This window comes from Podarcis filfolensis (genome assembly GCF_964270895.1).
Source record: "Podarcis filfolensis genome assembly, chromosome: 10".
In the NCBI taxonomy this organism is placed as follows: domain Eukaryota; kingdom Metazoa; phylum Chordata; class Lepidosauria; order Squamata; family Lacertidae; genus Podarcis; species Podarcis filfolensis.
In genome coordinates this window covers 57,198,579-57,217,038 of record NC_139612.1, presented here as the reverse complement: position 1 = coordinate 57,217,038, position 18,460 = coordinate 57,198,579, and the positions used below count along the sequence as shown (strand labels likewise).

The 18,460-nt window shown below is 41.9% G+C and overlaps 1 protein-coding gene across 4 annotated transcripts; it reads left to right on the top strand.

Moving 5' to 3' along the window:
* The first annotated feature begins 147 nt into the window (after nt 1–147).
* On the top strand, nt 148–17,794 carry RAD52 (RAD52 homolog, DNA repair protein). 4 transcript variants are annotated; one of them, XM_083572396.1, is made up of 12 exons: nt 148–384; nt 5,502–5,554; nt 6,357–6,458; nt 7,556–7,649; nt 9,921–9,988; nt 10,481–10,599; nt 10,696–10,771; nt 12,192–12,379; nt 14,024–14,157; nt 15,331–15,408; nt 16,451–16,660; nt 17,061–17,794. In XM_083572396.1, the coding sequence occupies exons 2-12, from the start codon at nt 5,504–5,506 to the stop codon at nt 17,120–17,122; spliced, it is 1,182 nt and encodes a 393-aa protein (XP_083428522.1). In that variant the 5' UTR covers nt 148–384; nt 5,502–5,503; the 3' UTR covers nt 17,123–17,794. The 4 variants fall into 4 exon arrangements, with proteins under 4 accessions (XP_083428522.1, XP_083428523.1, XP_083428524.1 ...); XM_083572397.1 differs by having other exon boundaries at nt 148–409; XM_083572398.1 differs by lacking the exon at nt 9,921–9,988 and having other exon boundaries at nt 148–409.
* The last annotated feature ends 666 nt before the right edge of the window (nt 17,795–18,460 follow it).

Sequence of the window (18,460 nt, the reverse complement as noted above, 5' to 3'; positions counted from 1 at the left end):
TTCGGAAGCCAATCGCGTTAGTCGCGCGGCGGTCCCTCCCCCTGGCCAATAGGCGTTCGCCTGCCGAAAATCGTTCCCGCCTCCCCTCGCCAATCCACGCCACCTCTTCCCAGACACGTCCCAGATTCCTGGTCTGCCCCCCTGTCCTCCCCCCCCTCCTCGCCGCCGCCACACACCACTGGCGGCGCCGCTCCAATTCTGACTCGCGCGGGCGCGCTACGTAGAGGCTCCTCCCACGGGCTCAGGGCGAGGTATTGCGCAAGCGCGCCCGCCGCGGGCGGGAAGTTTGCCTTCGTTCGCTTGCCGTAGCGGCGCCCCTGACTGAAGGTTTGGCGCTGGGAGGAGGTTCTGCGGTGGCTGCCGTTGCCCGCCGTTCACGTGCAGGTAACTGGAGGGCGGAAGCCACCAAGTTGACACAAAAGGGGGGGTGTTAGATCTCCCCGACTCCTTCAATGCGCGCCTTTGCCCTTCCCGGCCCCCAGTAAGAGGCTCGCTCTCGTGCCTTCTTTCTGTCTTAGGCGCCCGAAATGGTAACGCCGCGTTGATCAGGACGAACCTTCGTTGGGGTTTCCGAGAGGAAAATCGTCTCACGGGGCCCCGGGAAATGTGGCCTCTTTGAGGGTGGGGTCAATTAATATTCGGCTCTGCCGCCAGTTTGTGGGATAGGGGGCTTAAGAGGTAACCCTGCTCTGCAAGTCAGTGCAAATACGGTTTTTTTCAAATTATATATTTATTTACAACCCGCCTTTCCCCCCCTGACAGGGACTCAAAGCGGCTTGCAGATAAAATAGGAACAGTTAAAAACATCGGGTGAGGGAAATCATTTAAAAAACAATTAAGCATAATTATAATTAAAGTTCCTCCCCTCTAGCGAAGTTTGCAACAATGATTAACAAACATATGCAACTCAACCATATAAATCAATGTTAAAAACACAGATCTATAAGGAATATAGCTCTCTCTCTCTAATTTAAAAGTAGGATTGTGGTAGGGAGAATGTCCAGAGTTATATATGGTTGCAACCATTATGAAATTATCTCAGCTATGTGTTTATGCATAATGCAGTGGTTTGACTTCATCCCTGGAGGCACACTCCATTGTCTCTCCAGACAGACAGATGCCAACAACTATGCATTTAGCTGAAGCCTCCCAAGAGGGAATTATGTAATCTTAATTATTCTAATAGCTAGTCTGTAGTATTCCTACTACTACAGTTTATGGTGGTATATTATTACTTGGTTTGTTTAACTCCAGCGTTTCCGTGCGCTGCTCTAGTTTGCCAGAAGTGGCTTAGTCATGCTGGCCACATGCTGTACGCCAGCTCCCTCGGCCAATAAAGCGAGATGAGCGCCGCAACCCCAGAGTCGGTCACGACTGGGCCTAATGGTCAGGGGTCCCTTTACCTTGTTTAACTCCAATTAGCAGTGGTTAGACAGAATACCGGATATGTTATCTGAGCATGCTTGGCAATGAGTGTGAGATGAGTTGATGTATGAGTGGTTTTTGTCACTCCCAGACTGATGCAGCGAAGAGGTCTGCATCTGGCCCATTGCCCTCACATTTTATGGGTTTCTGCTGGCTACCTCTGCTGGAGAGGGCTGAGGTCCCTTTGACACTACCCCCAACAAAACATTTGAGGGGGCTAGCCCCCCAAGTTGATAGCCATTGCTATTCAAATGGTGTGTGTTTGTAATGTCTTGTGATCAGTTATGTGGGGTGGGGCTTACCTGCCCCCCCCATATTTTATTCATGTTGGCACCCTTGGTTGTGGGTGATACCTTATGCATATTGTTTTTTGGGGGGCAGGGACATTGGAACACTTCTCAACAGGGTGACTTCCCTGCCAGCAGTGGGGTGGAAGATGGTGAACCACAGTGGATTGAGAGTTTCAATTGTTTTGTTAGTCTCATACCTTATCATGCAAAAGATTCACCCACATTAGCCAAACCTACAGCCAAATATTAGAAAAGCAGTGCAAGTGGCAGAATTGAACCAAGTCATGAGCTATGGGGAAAAGAGAACACAGCTTTTCAGTTAATGGCTTCAACACTGCCTTTGTTTAAAATAATGCTATGGTTATCCCATAAGTAATATAACTGATGGCTTCTGCTTTAAAGAGTAGCATGTTTCCCGTTAGACTGGTGACTTCTGAAATAATGACTACTGGAAATGCAAGTGTAAAGATACTGCACTCCATCATAAATTTTCAGCCAACAGCTTTTATTAGTCAGTTCTGGGAAATGACCCAAGTGATTATTCAAGGAGCTTTTAAATTCCCATCAGTACGAAATCCTCAGCTAAATTTTTCTTATTGCAGAATATATTTATTTAACACAATTGTATACCTACTTACCTTATATCAAAGCATTTTGTGTAAGAATAAAAACATATAAAGCAACATAATACAGAAGTATAACAACAATTCAGATTTGGTAAGCTTCATGGAAAATTTCCACAGCCTACCAATAAAATCTTCAACCTCCCAGGTCATCATATTAATCCTAGCTGACAACCCATAGATAAGCAGTGTGTTTGACTTTACTTTGTTTGCAAGGCACCTTGGGAAATGGTGCACTACATATTTTAAATAAAATAATAAAACATGTTCAGTATGCCAGCACATAGTTTTGATCTATCTTTAGGATTTCTTCCAATCTTGTGGGTGGTTACAGAGAAACTCCTCCTTGTTGCTGATTGTTTCACTTGCTGTAGTGGGAATATGAATAAGGCTTGATCTAATGATTACAGCCAACATAGGGATTCATGGGGATAGTTACTCCACAAAGCAAGCTGTGATTGTGTCAGCGTATTGAATTGAAGCTGGAAGCTCACTGGTTACCTCTGCAGTCTGTTTAATATTTTGTAACCCATAGGTCCTCATCAGCAGTTTTCCCATAGGGATGCTTTGAGATGGAAGTGAAGCATGACAGGCCAGGATCTCAGCCATTTACAATTTAAAGTGGCGGGTCATCAACCTCTTTTGCCGCTAATTGAATGAATGGGCCAAATTACAGGTGACTCTTGATTTACGCAGGGGTTACATTGCAGGGAGGGTGCATAAAGCCAGATTGCATATACTCAGAACATACTGGGTTCAGTTGTGGATGGGATTGCCAAAGCCTTTTTTCCTGAATGGCTGCCCCCTTTTTAATTAAAAAAAAACTTTTTACCAAGCATGGAAAGCTGAATGCACACAAGTTACAAGTTACTTATAATGATAATTCTGAATGGGAAAATTTTGTAGTAAAATTAACATCTTACCTGTATTTCTGTCATTTAATATGGTAAAAAGTTTTGACAAAAAGCATAGGTGGTCTGTGAAAAGTTGTTGCATTTGGAATAATAAAGCTTGCAGAATGCTAAAAAAGCACATTTCGTAGTAAAAACAAAAAACTAAGGAAGTGGTGTTGACATTTCCAAAATTAAAAATGCTAGCACATTCTAATGATAGCTGTGATGTGTCATTGATGAGAGGAAAATGCTGAAGTTTAAGAGAATAGCACTTGGCAGAAAAAGGAGAACACAAGAAGAGCATGCTTGATCAATCCTGTCACCCATATGGTCCAAGCATTCTCTACTCAAAAGTGGCCAACCAGATGTCTATGGGAAGCCCACAAGCACAACAGCCGTCCCGTCCTGCATTTTCCAGCATTACTGCCTCCAACTGCAGGTAGCACACATACATTAATTAGGGTTAGTGGTCACAGGTAGCCTTATCCATTAATATTTCTAATCCGCTTTTAAAACCATCCAGGTTGGTGGCCATCAATGGCTTTTGTGAAGTACTTCATTTTGTCTGTTCTGAATCTTCCAGCTCAGTTTCATTGAGGAGTTACAAGAAAATCACTAGGTTTTGTGTGATAATGTTCTAAAAATGTTAATTACTTCAATATATGGGATTTTCTTTACATTCTCACTTCTACTAATGATATCTGTTTTAATACCTGTACAATTGGGTTACTTCAAGCAGTCTTAAAAACTAGTAGTTAGGCATTACTAAATGGTACAGTAAGTGCATTTTCTAAGTAGTGCAAAAAAGGTGTTTCCCCATTTCTTCAGTATCAATAACTAAACCAATTCCTTTATCTATACGAAGCAGACAGTCTTCTTACTTATAGTCTTGTACCTTGAGTCTTTTCATGTTTAAAGCAGATAACCTTTGCTGATTCTTGGAAACTTGAGCATATATGCCTGTTACAGTCTCTCTCTCTCTCTCTCTCTCTCTCTCACACACACACACACACACACACACACACACACGTACAGAGGTTTTGACTGTTTTCAATCAAAAGACTGCATTCCTTCATGGATAACCTTCCATTGGAGTGCAGAGCCAAAGCCACACAGATCCACACTCATACATTCACAGAAATGAACTCATTTACACACTTTTCACCTCCAGTTCACACAATTTCAGGATAATTCTGCCTTGACAGCCACTGAGAAAGGGAGTTCTCTCCGTGCTCAGTGTGAAAACACAGCAAGCTTCTGATGGAGGAAGAGAGTTTTCTCACTCTGTCGTGAGCTGAACTCGTAACCATGCCACTCTTCCCTCACTGCACAATTATTTCCTGCTGAGCAGTGCAGGCATATGAGGTTACAGACTTTCCAAGATCCTCCACAGCTAAACATCAGAAACTGCTGAGCAGCAGAGGATGCAGAGCTGCATAGGGGTTGGAGCTGAGAAGAGGGACAGGATCTAAGATGGGATGGCAACAAGACAGAAAGACAGGTTTCAAGGGTATCCCTGAGTGTATTTATCCCTTTATATATGCTCTCATATATACCTTCTTATATTCACATCTCATGTAGAAGTGAATAGCTGTCGCTTACTCCTTACTCCTATTTAGACACATAAAGAACATTTGGGGGGGTGTAAGAGCAAAACCTGTTTGCTACACCTGCTACTAAGTATCCTGTCCTGCCTACTCGCAATGGGATTGTTGTTGTTTAGTCGTGTCCGACTCTTTGTGACCCCATGGACCAGAGCATGCCAGGCACTACTGTTTTCCACTGCCTCCCGCAGTTTGGTCAAACTCACGCTGGTAGCTTCGAGAACACTGTCCAACCATCTCGTCCTCTGTCGTCCCCTTCTTGTGCCCTCCATCTTTCCCAACATCAGGGTCTTTTCCAGGGAGTCTTTTCTTCTCATGAGGTGGCCAAAGTATTGGAGCCTCAGCTTCGGGATCTGTCCTTCCAGTGAGCACTCAGGGCTGATTTCCTTCAGAATGGAGAGGTTTGATCTTCTTGCAGTCCATGGGACTCTCAAGAGTCTCCTCCAGCACCATAATTCAAAAGCATCAATTCTTCAGCGATCAGCCTTCTTTATGGTCCAGCTCTCACTTCCATACATCACTACTGGGAAAACCATAGCTTTAACTATACAGACCTTAATATGATTATTACAAACTATACGGTCTTTAATATGACTATTTAAAAATTGGTAAATAACTGTTTCTATTTTGATCATCTATATTGACGTTCGTATTACTTTCTTTTAGGAATGTCTGGAATCAGCAGCAGCAATGCTAACACCAGTATGTGGTTTGGACAGGTCAGTTTACCATCACCTTCAGATTTGTGTGAGATTTTCTGGTGGGGTTCAATGCAAAATCTACTATAGATAACAGCCCAGTTGAGACATAATGGGAAACCATGGCTTCAAAGTATGTGAGTGAATCTGCACAAACCTTGGTTTCTTATGCTTCCTACCCTGGGCATGGAGAAGCGGTTAGATACTTCTTTTAAATAAACCACAGTTCCCTGTTACGTCCAGACTTGGGGAACTGTAGTTGGTTTAAACTCTACATAGGCAGAAGAGACATGGATCATATCCAAAATATGGTACAAAGTGCTCCTTTTTAAAGCAGAAAGCAGATTTGTTTTTGTATAAAAACCATTTCCCTAGAGAGTAGCTGGAAATCCAAAATCTGTTGGGATACTCTTAATATTTCTTTGCACTCTTTTTGCTGTTGTTTATCTCACACTACAATGCAAGCGTTATTATTACTATTTAATTCAGTTGGTGTTTGGTGACAAGTATTGGGAAAATATCTACCAGCTGAGATTTCTTTCTGATTTGGCTGAATTATACTTAAGAGCGCTCAGAGGGGAACTTGGGGGAACTCATGCAACAAAGTAGTTATCATTTTAAACAATTCATGGCATTATCATAATGAAGGAGCTACCCTGTGAGGTACAATATTTCCTTTTGGATATGGCTTTCAGAGTATAACTAGATTAAAAGTTCTTGTGGGGGATGGGACTGATTGAACTAAATCAGTTGCAAGAAAGGGGGAGAAATTAGTTATGAATATACTAGATCTTTCCATGATTGTGTGTGTGGTTTGCTCAAGTGTCAGTATACAGCAGATGAGTACCAGGCCGTCCAGGCTGCCCTGCGACAGAGATTGGGCCCAGAATACATCAGTAGCCGGCAAGCTGGAGGAGGACAGAAGGTACAAAAGTGTGTACACAGTTTTTATTTACTTGATATTGAAAATTACCCATTGCCTGTTGGTAATGCATATTTCCCTGAATCCTTTTGGGCAGCAGTTCCCTACGCCCTTGCTTTCTCAGGAGGAGCACCATAGTGTAGGGCAGGGGTGGCCAACCCCCAAGAGACTGTGATCTACTCACAGAATTAAAAACTGGCAGTGATCTACCCCCGTTTTGGGGGGGTTCAGGTCAAAGTTGTTGAGCTTTTTAGGGAGGAGGAAAGCCACGGTTTTTGAGAATGCAAGCCTAAACTCAAAGGGAGGGGGTGGGGCCGGATTCTATTTTACCAATACTAAGGAAAGGGACCCAGTGTTCAATCACAATCTACCAAAACCTCCCAGGGATCTACCAGTAAATCGCGATCAACCTGGTGGGCATACCTGGTGTAGGGTTATCTGCAAGTGGTGCTTGCTGTATGTTGCAATCTTCCAAGTCAGAGGCAAATCTGGTGTCCACAGAGGTATCAGCATTTGTTAATGATAGTACTTTCTGGCTCTCCAGTTTGGAGAGGGGGACAGCCCTGGCCCACTACCTTTCCTCAAAGCCGCTCTCCCATTGCTGGCTAGGGATTTAAAGAAATAAGTGCAGTACAGGGCAGACGTGGGGTGTAGGATTCTTTTCACATGTAATAGCCTTCATAATTTCAAAACAAATGTGCTGAAAATCTTGTGTGCTATGCTACTGAATCATAAACCCTAGAATTTTGAACATGATGCTCAATTCTTCCTTGCCCATCTCCTTGCAAGTGCTCCATACCACTGCCTTGTGCAAGCATTCTGCAGCTGAAAATTTAATAAATTCTTATCAATTTAATATCTCAAACTCAGAACAATTAATTTTAATTTTGGTTAGCTGTTTGGTACTGTAACGTGGAACACACTTATAAATACTAGGTGCTGGTATATTGTGTGTTCCAATTTTCTTTTGATATGATGATTCTTGGTCTGACACAGTGCCTGGAAGCCATGTTGCAAGTAGATGTCGCTTCTGCAATAATTTAATGAGATTAAGACTGACCAAGAAGGATTTTTGTCACTTTTGTCCTTTCTACTTTCAGGTTTGCTACATTGAAGGACACAGAGTCATCAGTCTGGCCAATGAAATGTTTGGCTACAATGGCTGGGCTCATTCTGTCACTCAGCAGAATGTCGGTGAGAACCAATTTTAAGCTTCTTCCAGCTGCTTCATGCTGCAGGTTCTCTAAGTTAACAAAATGTTCTTGTGCAAAAGACTATCCTAGCAGAATGAAACAATAAGAGGTTGGGTGCAAATAATGGCATTGTTCCACGTAAGGAAGCTTTTGATCTAGCAACAGCTTTCATGAATAGAAAGTGGAGAAAGCATTCCCCCCCCCCTGATTCCTCCTTCGGCTCCTGCTTTCCTCAAAAACCTGTTCTAGAGGAGTGGGGTCCCCCCCTCCAAGAGTTATGTGGGAAGTGGCATGGAAAGCATAAATGAGAACTGGTGAGAACCTTGTGTCCTGCCCCATTCATTCATGAAATCTTCTGCTAGTATTCAGAGTTTTCCATGAACAGAGCACCTCTGCTAGATGCAACACAATATGATTATGAGTTTCCAGATCTTGAGAAAAGGTGCTTCTCACATGCCACCTGGAAGCAGAATTTTCCATGGCAGTTGGGGGGGGGCACAGCATGAGTTGGCATGGGGTAACCTTGACAACATATTGAAGTGGTTTCCCCCTAAATTTCAGAATTCAGTGTATTGTCAGTTACACAATGAATACATATAGAAAAAAGAATCCTTGCCCTAGCAGTTAACAGTTTTCATTAAATAAATAAATAAAATAAACTGAAAACTGCAATCCTGTACAGGTGGGGGAAATGTCTCCCAAAATTATGGCTGCAGCTGTCTCATCCTCAAAAGATCTGTTGTGTTTGTGGCCTAGCAACAGGAGGTTGAACAGAAAAGGCAGAGGGGAGAGACTTAAGTCTTTCAGCTCAGTAACAACAACTGGAAGAATAGAACCCCCATCTCAAAAACTTCACCTAGATCACCTTAAGGATCTGAAATGATATTAGGTAACAAAAACTACAGAGCTGTCAGAAAGGCAAAAGGGAGTGAAAGCGCAATATTGTAAGCTATAAGTTATACTTCATTATAACCTTGCCTTCTGTAGGGATAGATTTTCCCATAAAAAGTATTTCGGAAAAAGATCCAGTCTGCACTTTCATATTTTGAAACCTATTGTCATCCCTGACATTACTCTTATCTGCTTTGCTAATGAATATCTCACTTTTTCATTCCATTGCATACAAAACCTTAATCCCCTCCTAGAAATTGGTAGCATTCTGTGCATTAAAAAAATAAAATATCCTGGAGAATACTCTGAACCTACATATGTTTAATTATCAATTCTCAGCACATATTCAGTTCGTCAAGAGGATAGAGTCATAGAGATTTACAAAATAAAGACCAGTTCCTAGGGAAGCTGATTCTGTCATCTTGAATGTGATTCAGATTATCAGAAGCTGAAATTCCTCATAGAATATTACTACTAATGAAATTGTTTGATTTAAAAATATTTTTTAAAGCTGATGGGAAACGTTATGACTTGATTAAGGCAGCCTAAAACTGCATTACTATTTTCTGCAGCTGCGTCACACTGCTGACTCAATGTGACTCTCTGTCCATTTGGGGTTTTTTTGTTTCCCCCACCTCCCCCAAATGCAGGACTTAGCATTTGCCTCTGTTGAATTTCATCTTGTAAGAATGGGGAGCTAGGCCAAAGCTACCAAATTCATTCTGAATTATACTCCTGTTTGCTTAGGCATTAGTGATCTATCCCAGTTTTGTGTCTTCTGCAAATAGGGTAGCATTCCCTCCACACCTTCATTTAAATCATTGATCAGATGTTGAAGAGTCCCAGAGCCCTACATCACCTCACTCAAATCATTCATCCAGTTTGATGAGAAGCCATTGATGAACACCCTTCTGAGTATAGCTTCCAACCAGCTCTGAATCCAGCATTATTTATCAGTACACATTCAACGAGTCTGCTAATAAAACATCATGATGAGCTTTGTCAAATGCTTTGCTGAAATAAAAATAAATGGGGTCCACAGCATTCCCACAGTTCACTAAGGTCAATAATGATATCCAGTAATGTCTTAAGGGTAATTTTCGGGTCCATGTACTCTTTTATCTGATTATCCTCAGAAGCCTCTAGTTCAGAAACCAACATTCTGCTTGGGAAATATCTCTGTATCCTTTCTGGTTAATTTCTTCGACAAACATTTGCATCCATGCCAACAGTGTTGGGACCATATTCTAAATTCCCTATATTTTCTCCTACATCTCTTTATGACTGCCTAGCTACCAGTACACAGTAATAATAGGCAGACCAAGCATTCGGTTCCCTATGTTAGAGTAAATGTTTTGTTTTTTGTTTCTGCTCTTCACAGATTTTGTGGATCTTAATAATGGCAAGTTCTATGTGGGGGTCTGTGCCTTTGTGAAAGTCCAACTTAAGGTAAATGGGGTGGGGAGATATGTAGGTGGTGCTGGTTTTTCAGAGCCATGAAAGTAAAGTGAATAGTATGCAAAAGGTACATAACAATATGACTGTTGGTGTTATTTCCTGTCAAACAAAAATGCATATTTATTAGACCCGTCACTGGTCAAAACACACACCTGTTTTTTAAGATGAACTAAGATACTGTAGGAAAAAATCCTGACTTACGCATTTGCTTTTAAACAGTGACAAGTCTTAAACTGCAATGCATGTATCCAAATGCTGTTGGTTTCCATTTTTTAGGCAGTATCTGGCAGAAGATTGGAATACTTTGAACTAGCATAATATTTCAGGTTTGATTGACACTTGAGTCCCTGCAGACTCCAGAAAAACTGAATGTACTGCAGTGCCTGCTTAAGCTGCTTTTGCCACAAACCAAGGTTCATTAGGGTGGCTATAGTCAAACCCAAATGGCCATTTATTTTTTTCTTGCATATGCTTAAATTGCAGGATGGCTCATACCATGAAGATGTTGGCTATGGAGTAAGTGAAGGCTTGAAGTCTAAGGCCTTGTCCCTAGAAAAAGCAAGGAAGGAAGCTGTTACAGATGGACTGAAGAGGGCACTGAAGTAAGTGGCAATCAGCAGAAGACATTTTGCTAGCCTGAAAGCAATGAAAAAGGGGAACTGTGTTCTAAAAGACGACTAACTCTCGTCCTTTCTCAGGTGCTTTGGTAATGCTCTTGGGAATTGCATCCTGGACAAAGACTACTTGCGATCAGTGAATAAGCTTCCTCGCCAGGTGTGTTACACGACTTCCAAAAACTAGAATTCTGCAGTAAAAATGTCAAATTCTGCTTTGAGTATAGATAATACAGACAAGAAAGGCTCCATTCTTTATTCTGCCATGCAACAGTACATTCTTCTTGAATAGGTAATTTCATTGCCTGGATATTCCAGCTGAAAATTCTTCTGATTATTTTCTGACACACCGTATCTCTACTGTGTGTGTCTTTGCTTACACTTTTTCTGCTTCAAAACACTCAATAATTTTTCGTGTGTGTGTGTGTTTTCACTTTCCAGTCAGAGCTGTGTTCAGGAGCAAGCAGAAAATTATAGTACCTTCCAATGAACACTGAAAATCAGACCTTACTATGTTGTTCTTTTTTTATATAGAATAGTCCAGCCCCCATCTTCTTGTAATTCTTATTGCACCATTTCTCCCCTCACAGTGATCTCTTTCTAAATAACTAGCTTGTCTTGCAGCATTGTTAAATTATTTTCTGAGCAGATTTCCGGGGATTCGTTATTTTTAATAGTGAAATGCCAAAATGCATTTTTCTTAGGATAGATGCTGTTAAGCCTGTTTTCACAAGTACGAATGGCCAACGAATGAATCCAAGCCCTGTTTGGGCTGGGGATAGAGGAGGCTTGGATTGGTTGCATGTGCCCAAGAGGTTTGCAGATGCAGTAGTAGCCCTACCAGTCTATAGAGCCTTACTGGTTTGGATTGCTCTCTAAACCATTTGATTAAATCTATCTTAGGTGTTATATCCTTTTTTCAGAAAAAGGTCCTTATCTTCTCTTGCCTCGAAACAGCTTCATCTCCAGTCATCATTACTAACTGGGCTCTTCTACAACCACCCCACCCCAGTGAATCATCATTTAAGCTGCTGCATTCTGGTCGACCCATCCTTCACACATCTACAGTATTCCTTGCTGACTGCAGCCCGTAGTGTGTGTCACCTAAATTGGCATTCCGTCAAAAGGGCAGAGTATGCTTTTGGCTGTGCTGGATTGAAAACTGCAGACAGGCTGAAATTGTCATGTTTACTGATTTCTACAGCACTCCCAGGCTATTAATCTGCAGTTTTCTTCATTTGTGCTCTCTACATCTGTTTTAAAATAACACCTAGGTTGCTTTAAGAGGGGGGGAAATCAACATGACAAAGAATTGCAAGGAAACAAAGCTGATCCACAAAGTACATGTTGACAGAGTTGGTGTTGATTACTAAACATGACAAATCTCCACTAAGTTAGAGAAATAACCACATTGGCTGAGTTCACAGCACCAGGCCGAAACTTGGTTGTGAACAGGCAAAGTGTTCCAGGAAAGCAATTTGTCTCCTGGGCAACATGACAGATGAGTCTGTGAAATGTTTCCATTACATTCTGAAGTTTTGTAGCTACTGAAAGGCTGTTTGTTTTATTCCTATTACTAGATGCCTCCAGATTTTGATTTGAGCAATGCTAAAAGACAGGATTTTGAGCCTGCTATAGAAAAGGCAAGATACAATAGCTGCTTGAAGAAGACAAGCGAAGACCACCAGCAGTTTTCTACAGCGACTCCTGTCAAAACTGAGCAGTTAGAATCTTCTTTGAGTACTTCTGAACAAGATCAGCAAAGCAGGTTGGAGATCTAATACACTAGATACATAAGCTTATACAGTAAGCCCGCAACTTATGCACATTTAACTTGTGCCTATTCAGCTTTACTTGCTTGGCAAAAATAAATAAAAGCAATGAAAAAAAGAGTGGCTGGCTGGTTGGGGCAAAAAAGACTTTGGTAATCCCACCCACTATTTAACACAGTGTGTTTTGACTCCTTGGAACATAACCTCTGCTTAAATTGCGAACTTACTGTAGTCTTAATTGCTAATGCTTTGTATATTCTAGAACAAAAAATGGAGAATTTTGCTTACCTTCATGAATTCTAGTTTCTTGCCAGACAGTAGTCCATAATACTGAGATTCTTTCCTCCCTGTCCACTGGGAGGCAGGCTCTTTTCCCTAGAAGAACACATTTGGTTGGGCTAGGAAATGCTTCCCACTTCCTTCCTCAAACCAGAACCTGATAAAACACAGTGAGAATAAGAGAAGCACATTGGCACCTAACCCATGGCCTAATTTCCATGCCAGAATCCAGACCTGAAGAAAGCTGGCAAGTAAGGAAAATAATCTTCAATGGAGGTGTGCAATTTTTTTCTGTTCTTCCAACTTGTCACCATCCAGTGGTCTCTAACCCAGGAGCTTAACAAAGCAGTGCTCCAAATGCCCAGGGAGGGAGGGAGATCAGGATTCTGGCTAGCAGCGTACATTGAAGCACCCTTTGACTAAAGGCTGCATCTACAGATACAAAAAACTTAAATTCTGTGCAGGGATGAACAGGTGACTTCTCTGTGCAGCACACTGGAGACTTAAATAGCCCATGAAGTAGCATACTCTTCGAAGAAATGCAACAGGATACCAGGTCTGTGCAACTATCTTGTGCTCGGGAGCCAAGCCAGCTTCTGTATCCTTGCTCAGGAAATAAAGACCTTGGCTTGTACTGAGTTGAAGATCACTTCCTGATGTTGCAATCTGCATTCTAAATGAAGGTGGTCCTTGACACATCAAGGACCTTGGAAGGGAGACAGCCACCAGTTCTTTCTACTTCTACCTGCAATTAAACTCTTTAGTAGGATTTTGCCAATGTGGGCTAGGAGGACTCCCCAGTGAATGAGGCCTGCTATGAGTACAAGAATGGTTAGTACATGCAGGTATGTGTTCCTGAGAGCAATGGAAGTAATAAACTTTCCTTCAGATACACAACTGCAAGATTGGCTCAGGGTTCCTTTGAGTACAATCTGCAGACCGCAGGTTTAATCTCAATTCTTCCCTGAACAATTTTTTAAAAGTCAGGGCAGACTATAAACTAGTGTTCATTCACTGAGATGGCAGGAGAAAGACTGGTTTGCGAGAAGTACCTCCTAGTATAACCTTAGGCCAAGTCTTGTAGGATAAAGTCTTCTTCCTTTATGGATTGCTTTATGGACCACTGGATGCATGCAAGTAGACAGAATAGGAAATCTGAGGCAAGAGAAAGTCTGTAGTTGAATAAATTATGCAAGTTACATGTGAATGTAGTTACACAGCCCTTGGCTATTGCCATATATGCTAAAGTGTCACCCCCCCCCCCCAACCCACATCCTGGTTATATTGTCTACTCTGAGCAAGTATGGTTATGAAATGGGGAATTTAGTGGTAACATTCCCTCTTCCTGTATTCTCTTGTAGTGAGGTCTCGCTGTGTGATGCAACATACCACCGGAAGTTGCGGCAGAAACAACTTCAGCAGCAGTTCAGACAGCAGATGCAGAAGAAACAGCAAATCCAGTCAACTACTCCAGCTTGTGAACCTAGAGGTCAAGGTAAAATGCTAGTTAGAATCTGCATCCGCTGCACTGCAAAGAAGCTCAGAATGGGCAGATGAAGTATCTAAGTAATAGGGCTAATTCTTTCCTGCTGTGTTAACTGTATCACCGTAAGAGTTGAAAGTGAGATGTAAAACAAGTGTGTTTTCCCTGGATATGAGTCTCTTTAAAGAGGTCAAAATGAGGGCTTAACCCAAACTTTAATCTGCTGCTGCTGCTGCTTTGACTAGCATCTGAGGGGGGGTTGGGTTACATTTTTGAAACTATCTCATTTGACTGGTTTTTTATCCATTCATTAATTTTCATGTGGTGCTGCATTTTTAGAGACTGAATTTTCCTGGCAAAATAAATGGCAGCAGAAACTTTTCTGTCCCATGTCGCTGAATGTGTTAAAGAAGATATTTCCTTCCAATGCTGGTGTCAACTTTTGTTTGTTAAGTAGTTACATCTCACTTCATTTAGCATTGCGAAAATGGCACCTATTATTGAAGGTTTCATAAAATGTAGATATAATTATTTAATCCATCAGTTAACTCAGATCAACAAAAAATTATATAATCAGCAGGCAGGCCTAATATATTTTTGAAAAATAGTGCCTTGACCCAACCTATAAAAGTAAGTAGCAATATTAATAAAACCCATTAATAAGGTGATTGTCAGATTAGGGACTTGTTTTAATGTTGATGTTTGTAAGCCCAATTCATCTGTAAGCCCCAACTAAGATGGGAGAACAGTGCAGCAGTCAGATTTGTGATAGAGATGGGGAGAGCAGCTGGTATATCAGTCTGGGTCCAGGCTAGGTTAGAGCATATTAATAACAACACCTATCTGTTGTTATTAATAGTTGAAATAACCATCTTTCTCCATATTGAGCCAAATTCAGATAAATTGGCATTCCTTGGACAAAATGGAAATTAATAGCTTATTCATGCTGGGTCATTTAGGCAAGTCCTTTTTTGTCATTATGATGTGGGACAGCTCTTGTGAAGAATATTATTTGTTCCATTATCGATAAAGCCCAAAACCACCACTATCCTGTCTCTTCCCCACCCCCTATCAGCCTAGGAAGACAGCTTATGCATTATTTCTATGCAAATAGTCTAAATCCAGAGAAATATGTACTCTTCCACTAATCTCAGTAACATTAAGCTTCTTTTTTATCTTGTCCAGAAGCATGTGCTCTTCCTGCTATTAAGCACAGCACTTCAGCACAGCTGGAACCAGCTGTGGAAGAGGAGTTCCTTGCAGGTGGGTGAGGGTTGTTGGTACTTTCAGGTATTTTATACCATCTTTTCAGGGGAACATGCTATTAATGTGGGTCACAAATAAGAATCTCAGGGTCGTGGGTTCTAGTCCCATTCCTGCATTGTCAGGGGTTGGACTAGATGACCCTTGTGGTCCCTTCCAACTCTCTGGTTCAGGGGTACCTACCGACATAGCTCAGTTGGTAGAGCACGAGACTCTTAATATCAGGGTCATGGGTTTGAGCACCACATTGGGCAAAAGATTCCTGCATTGTCAGGGGTTGGACTAGATGACCCTTGTGGTCCCTATGATTGTTCAGTTACAACAGCCAAGTCTTTAAAACCTGTTCAAAAGCAGAAAACAAAATGCACCACCTCTGGGGAGGAGATCCATGGGGACAGGTCTGCCACTGAAAACCCCCCATCTCTTGTGCCCACCAGACTTGAAGTCCTTACCAGCAGATCTGCAGGAAGAGCCTCTGCAGTTTATCTTACTATCTGGTCCCAAGTCGTTCACAGCTTTAAACATAATAACCACTTTAGCTCCCCAAATGCTAAAGGAACCAGCTGATATAGTCAGTGTTACATACTCTGATCCATTGGCTCCCATGAACAACTGGTAGCCACATTCTGTAAGAACTACAGCTTCCAAAAACAGCCCCACACAGTGTGCATTTTAGTAAGTCTTGCTGTAACTTAATGCCTGTGGCTGGTTCACATTCTTGCAGCATTTCAGGCAACAGGACACACAAAGAAGAAATGTGCATCCTTTTTCTAGATTCTCCTTCCTCCATAACACCATCTGAGAAGAGAAACGGATGGAGGCCCTTTGTAAGGCAAAATCAGTGGACACAGAAGAAGCAAGCACACACACCCACACACCCCGGTGTGTTCCTATGTCACTGCAAAACCCAAGCTTGGGATTTCGTGTTTGCTGACACAATGTCTAGTTCCACCCCGTTACAGTTTTAATCCAGTCGCAGTCAAGACGTGAAACGGAATGGTCAGCAGCTGACCCTTCACTGTTAATGTTCAATTTCTTCCAGATGACCCTGAGCTTTGGGACTTACCTTTGGAGGCCACGGACCTTAGTGTTACCAGTCACAGCACGGCAGCTGGGCCAGCCCAAAACCCAGGCACACCTTGTGGGCAGTATGACATTATGACACGCAGCAGAACGCCACAAAAGATAAATAACCAGAGGCCCTATGCAAAACCACAGCATCCCTCTACTAGTCCTCGACCTCACATACCAGGTAAGTTTAAGAGGTGGAGAAGCAAATGTAGACAGCAGCAAAAAGTGGGTAATATAGGGTGGTGGTTTGTCAACAATGGGGCAAGCATGTATATCTATTTTAGCTTAGCACACTCAAATTGCAAATCATCTACGCTACCTCTGAATCTTGCGGTGCCCAGCAACAAGCGGTCAAAGATTTCTTGTTACTTTTTTGGTGCTTTCGGTCTCAAAGCCTCCTCCAAGATTGCTGCAACGTGCGTCGAAGTAAAGGTGTTTTAAGATGCAGTTCTAAGTTCAGGCTTTGCAAACTGTTCGGAGCAATGGTCTCTTGAAGAGAGAGGACAAAAGTAGGTAATATCTCAGTTGTGTAAGAGACTTGTAAAGAAAGTTCTCCTACATACAATTGTTTCCTGTTTTAGCTGAGTGCAGCCCATACAGGAGGAGCCAAGGGATGAAGAAGAGAAGGCTGGAGCCTGCATAGCAGAAGATGAATGACTTGACTGTGGTGCTTTATCTGTTCAGGTTTCAGAACGCAATTTGCACTCTGAAGTTTCAGAATGGAGAATATTCTTCAGACCTTACTATATCAAGCACTAAACAGGAAAAAGGTTGTGCTCATGATTTTTCAGAATTTGAAAGTTTTAAACATTGCTTTCCATCAACTGTATCTTCAGAAAAGAATACCAGTATTTTTTCCCGTTAAGATTAACAGATGTAACTCCATATCCAAATACAAAACATTGCTTTATTCTTAACTCCCTTTATTGTAATAGGAAGGAATCCATTTTAACAAGGCTGCATCTTGTAAAGCAAGGCAAACTATTTTTGTACTATTTGCCCTTTCCTAAGGAAAAAAATAGAACCAAAGCTGAAGGAATGTAACAGCATTTTAAAAATGTACTCTGAAACAAGTTTCGTGTAACAGTAATAGTAATTTACTTTTGTGGAATGAAAAGTTTTTTAAGGCTAGGATGCCAGTGTGCTAATTATGCAATGTGAATCCTGCTTATTAAAGTGGTTAAATTAAAGCTCTTCATTCAGAAAAGCTGTGAGATTTGATGTCCCACTGTATGAAGACTGGAGCCAGCCACACATACACTTTTATCATTTTTCCCTTGTTCTCTTTCAAATAAAGAAAAATGTTGGAGGCTAATAGTTGGACACGAAGCTTACTAAAGAGGTTCAGAATTGATATACAAACGACGGCCATTTTGCATGCATCCAATTGATGTGTGACCGCTAACGCCTAGGCCCTTTTGGACCCAGAATGGGGCGGCCTATGAATGTTCTGCTGGCGCTTGTGAGGGCCAAAACTGGTATCACTGTGCAAAATGGTTGCTGCCTGGGTTGAATCTTCCTCCTTAGAACCAGTGAAGAGTATAGGAAAGATGCTGTATTTTGGCATATAGAGTTTACAGTGGTGCCTCGCAAGACGAAAATCCGTTCCACGAGTCTCTTCGTCTAGCGGTTTTTTCGTCTTGCGAAGCAACCCTATTAGCGGCTTAGCAGATTAGCGCTATTAGCGGTTTAGCGGCTATTAAAGGCTTAGCGGCTTAGCGGCTAAAAGGCTATTAGCGACTTAGAAAAAAGGGGGGGAAGCGAAAAAAATCGCAAGACTCGCAAGACGTTTTCATCTTGCGAAGCAAGCCCATAGGGAAATTCGTCTTGCGAAGCGCATCGAAAAACGGAAAACCCTTTCATCTAGCGGGTTTTTCGTCTTGCGGGGCACCACTGTATAAGTTATATATGTGGCTGGAGGACTTTTCTGGGTAATTAGTACTATCCTTTTTTCTGCAGTGTGTTTTGGTAAAAGCAAATT

What these genes read in the sequence shown, in the direction of transcription:
- RAD52 (XM_083572396.1), top strand. Translation starts at nt 5,504, where the DNA reads ATGTCTGGAATCAGCAGCAGCAATGCTAACACCAGTATGTGGTTTGGA. An exon ending in TGAATAAGCTTCCTCGCCAG is followed by an intron (nt 10,772 to 12,191) that starts GTGTGTTACACG and finishes TCCTATTACTAG; the next exon opens with ATGCCTCCAGATTTTGATTT. An exon ending in TCCTCGACCTCACATACCAG is followed by an intron (nt 16,661 to 17,060) that starts GTAAGTTTAAGA and finishes TTCCTGTTTTAG; the next exon opens with CTGAGTGCAGCCCATACAGG.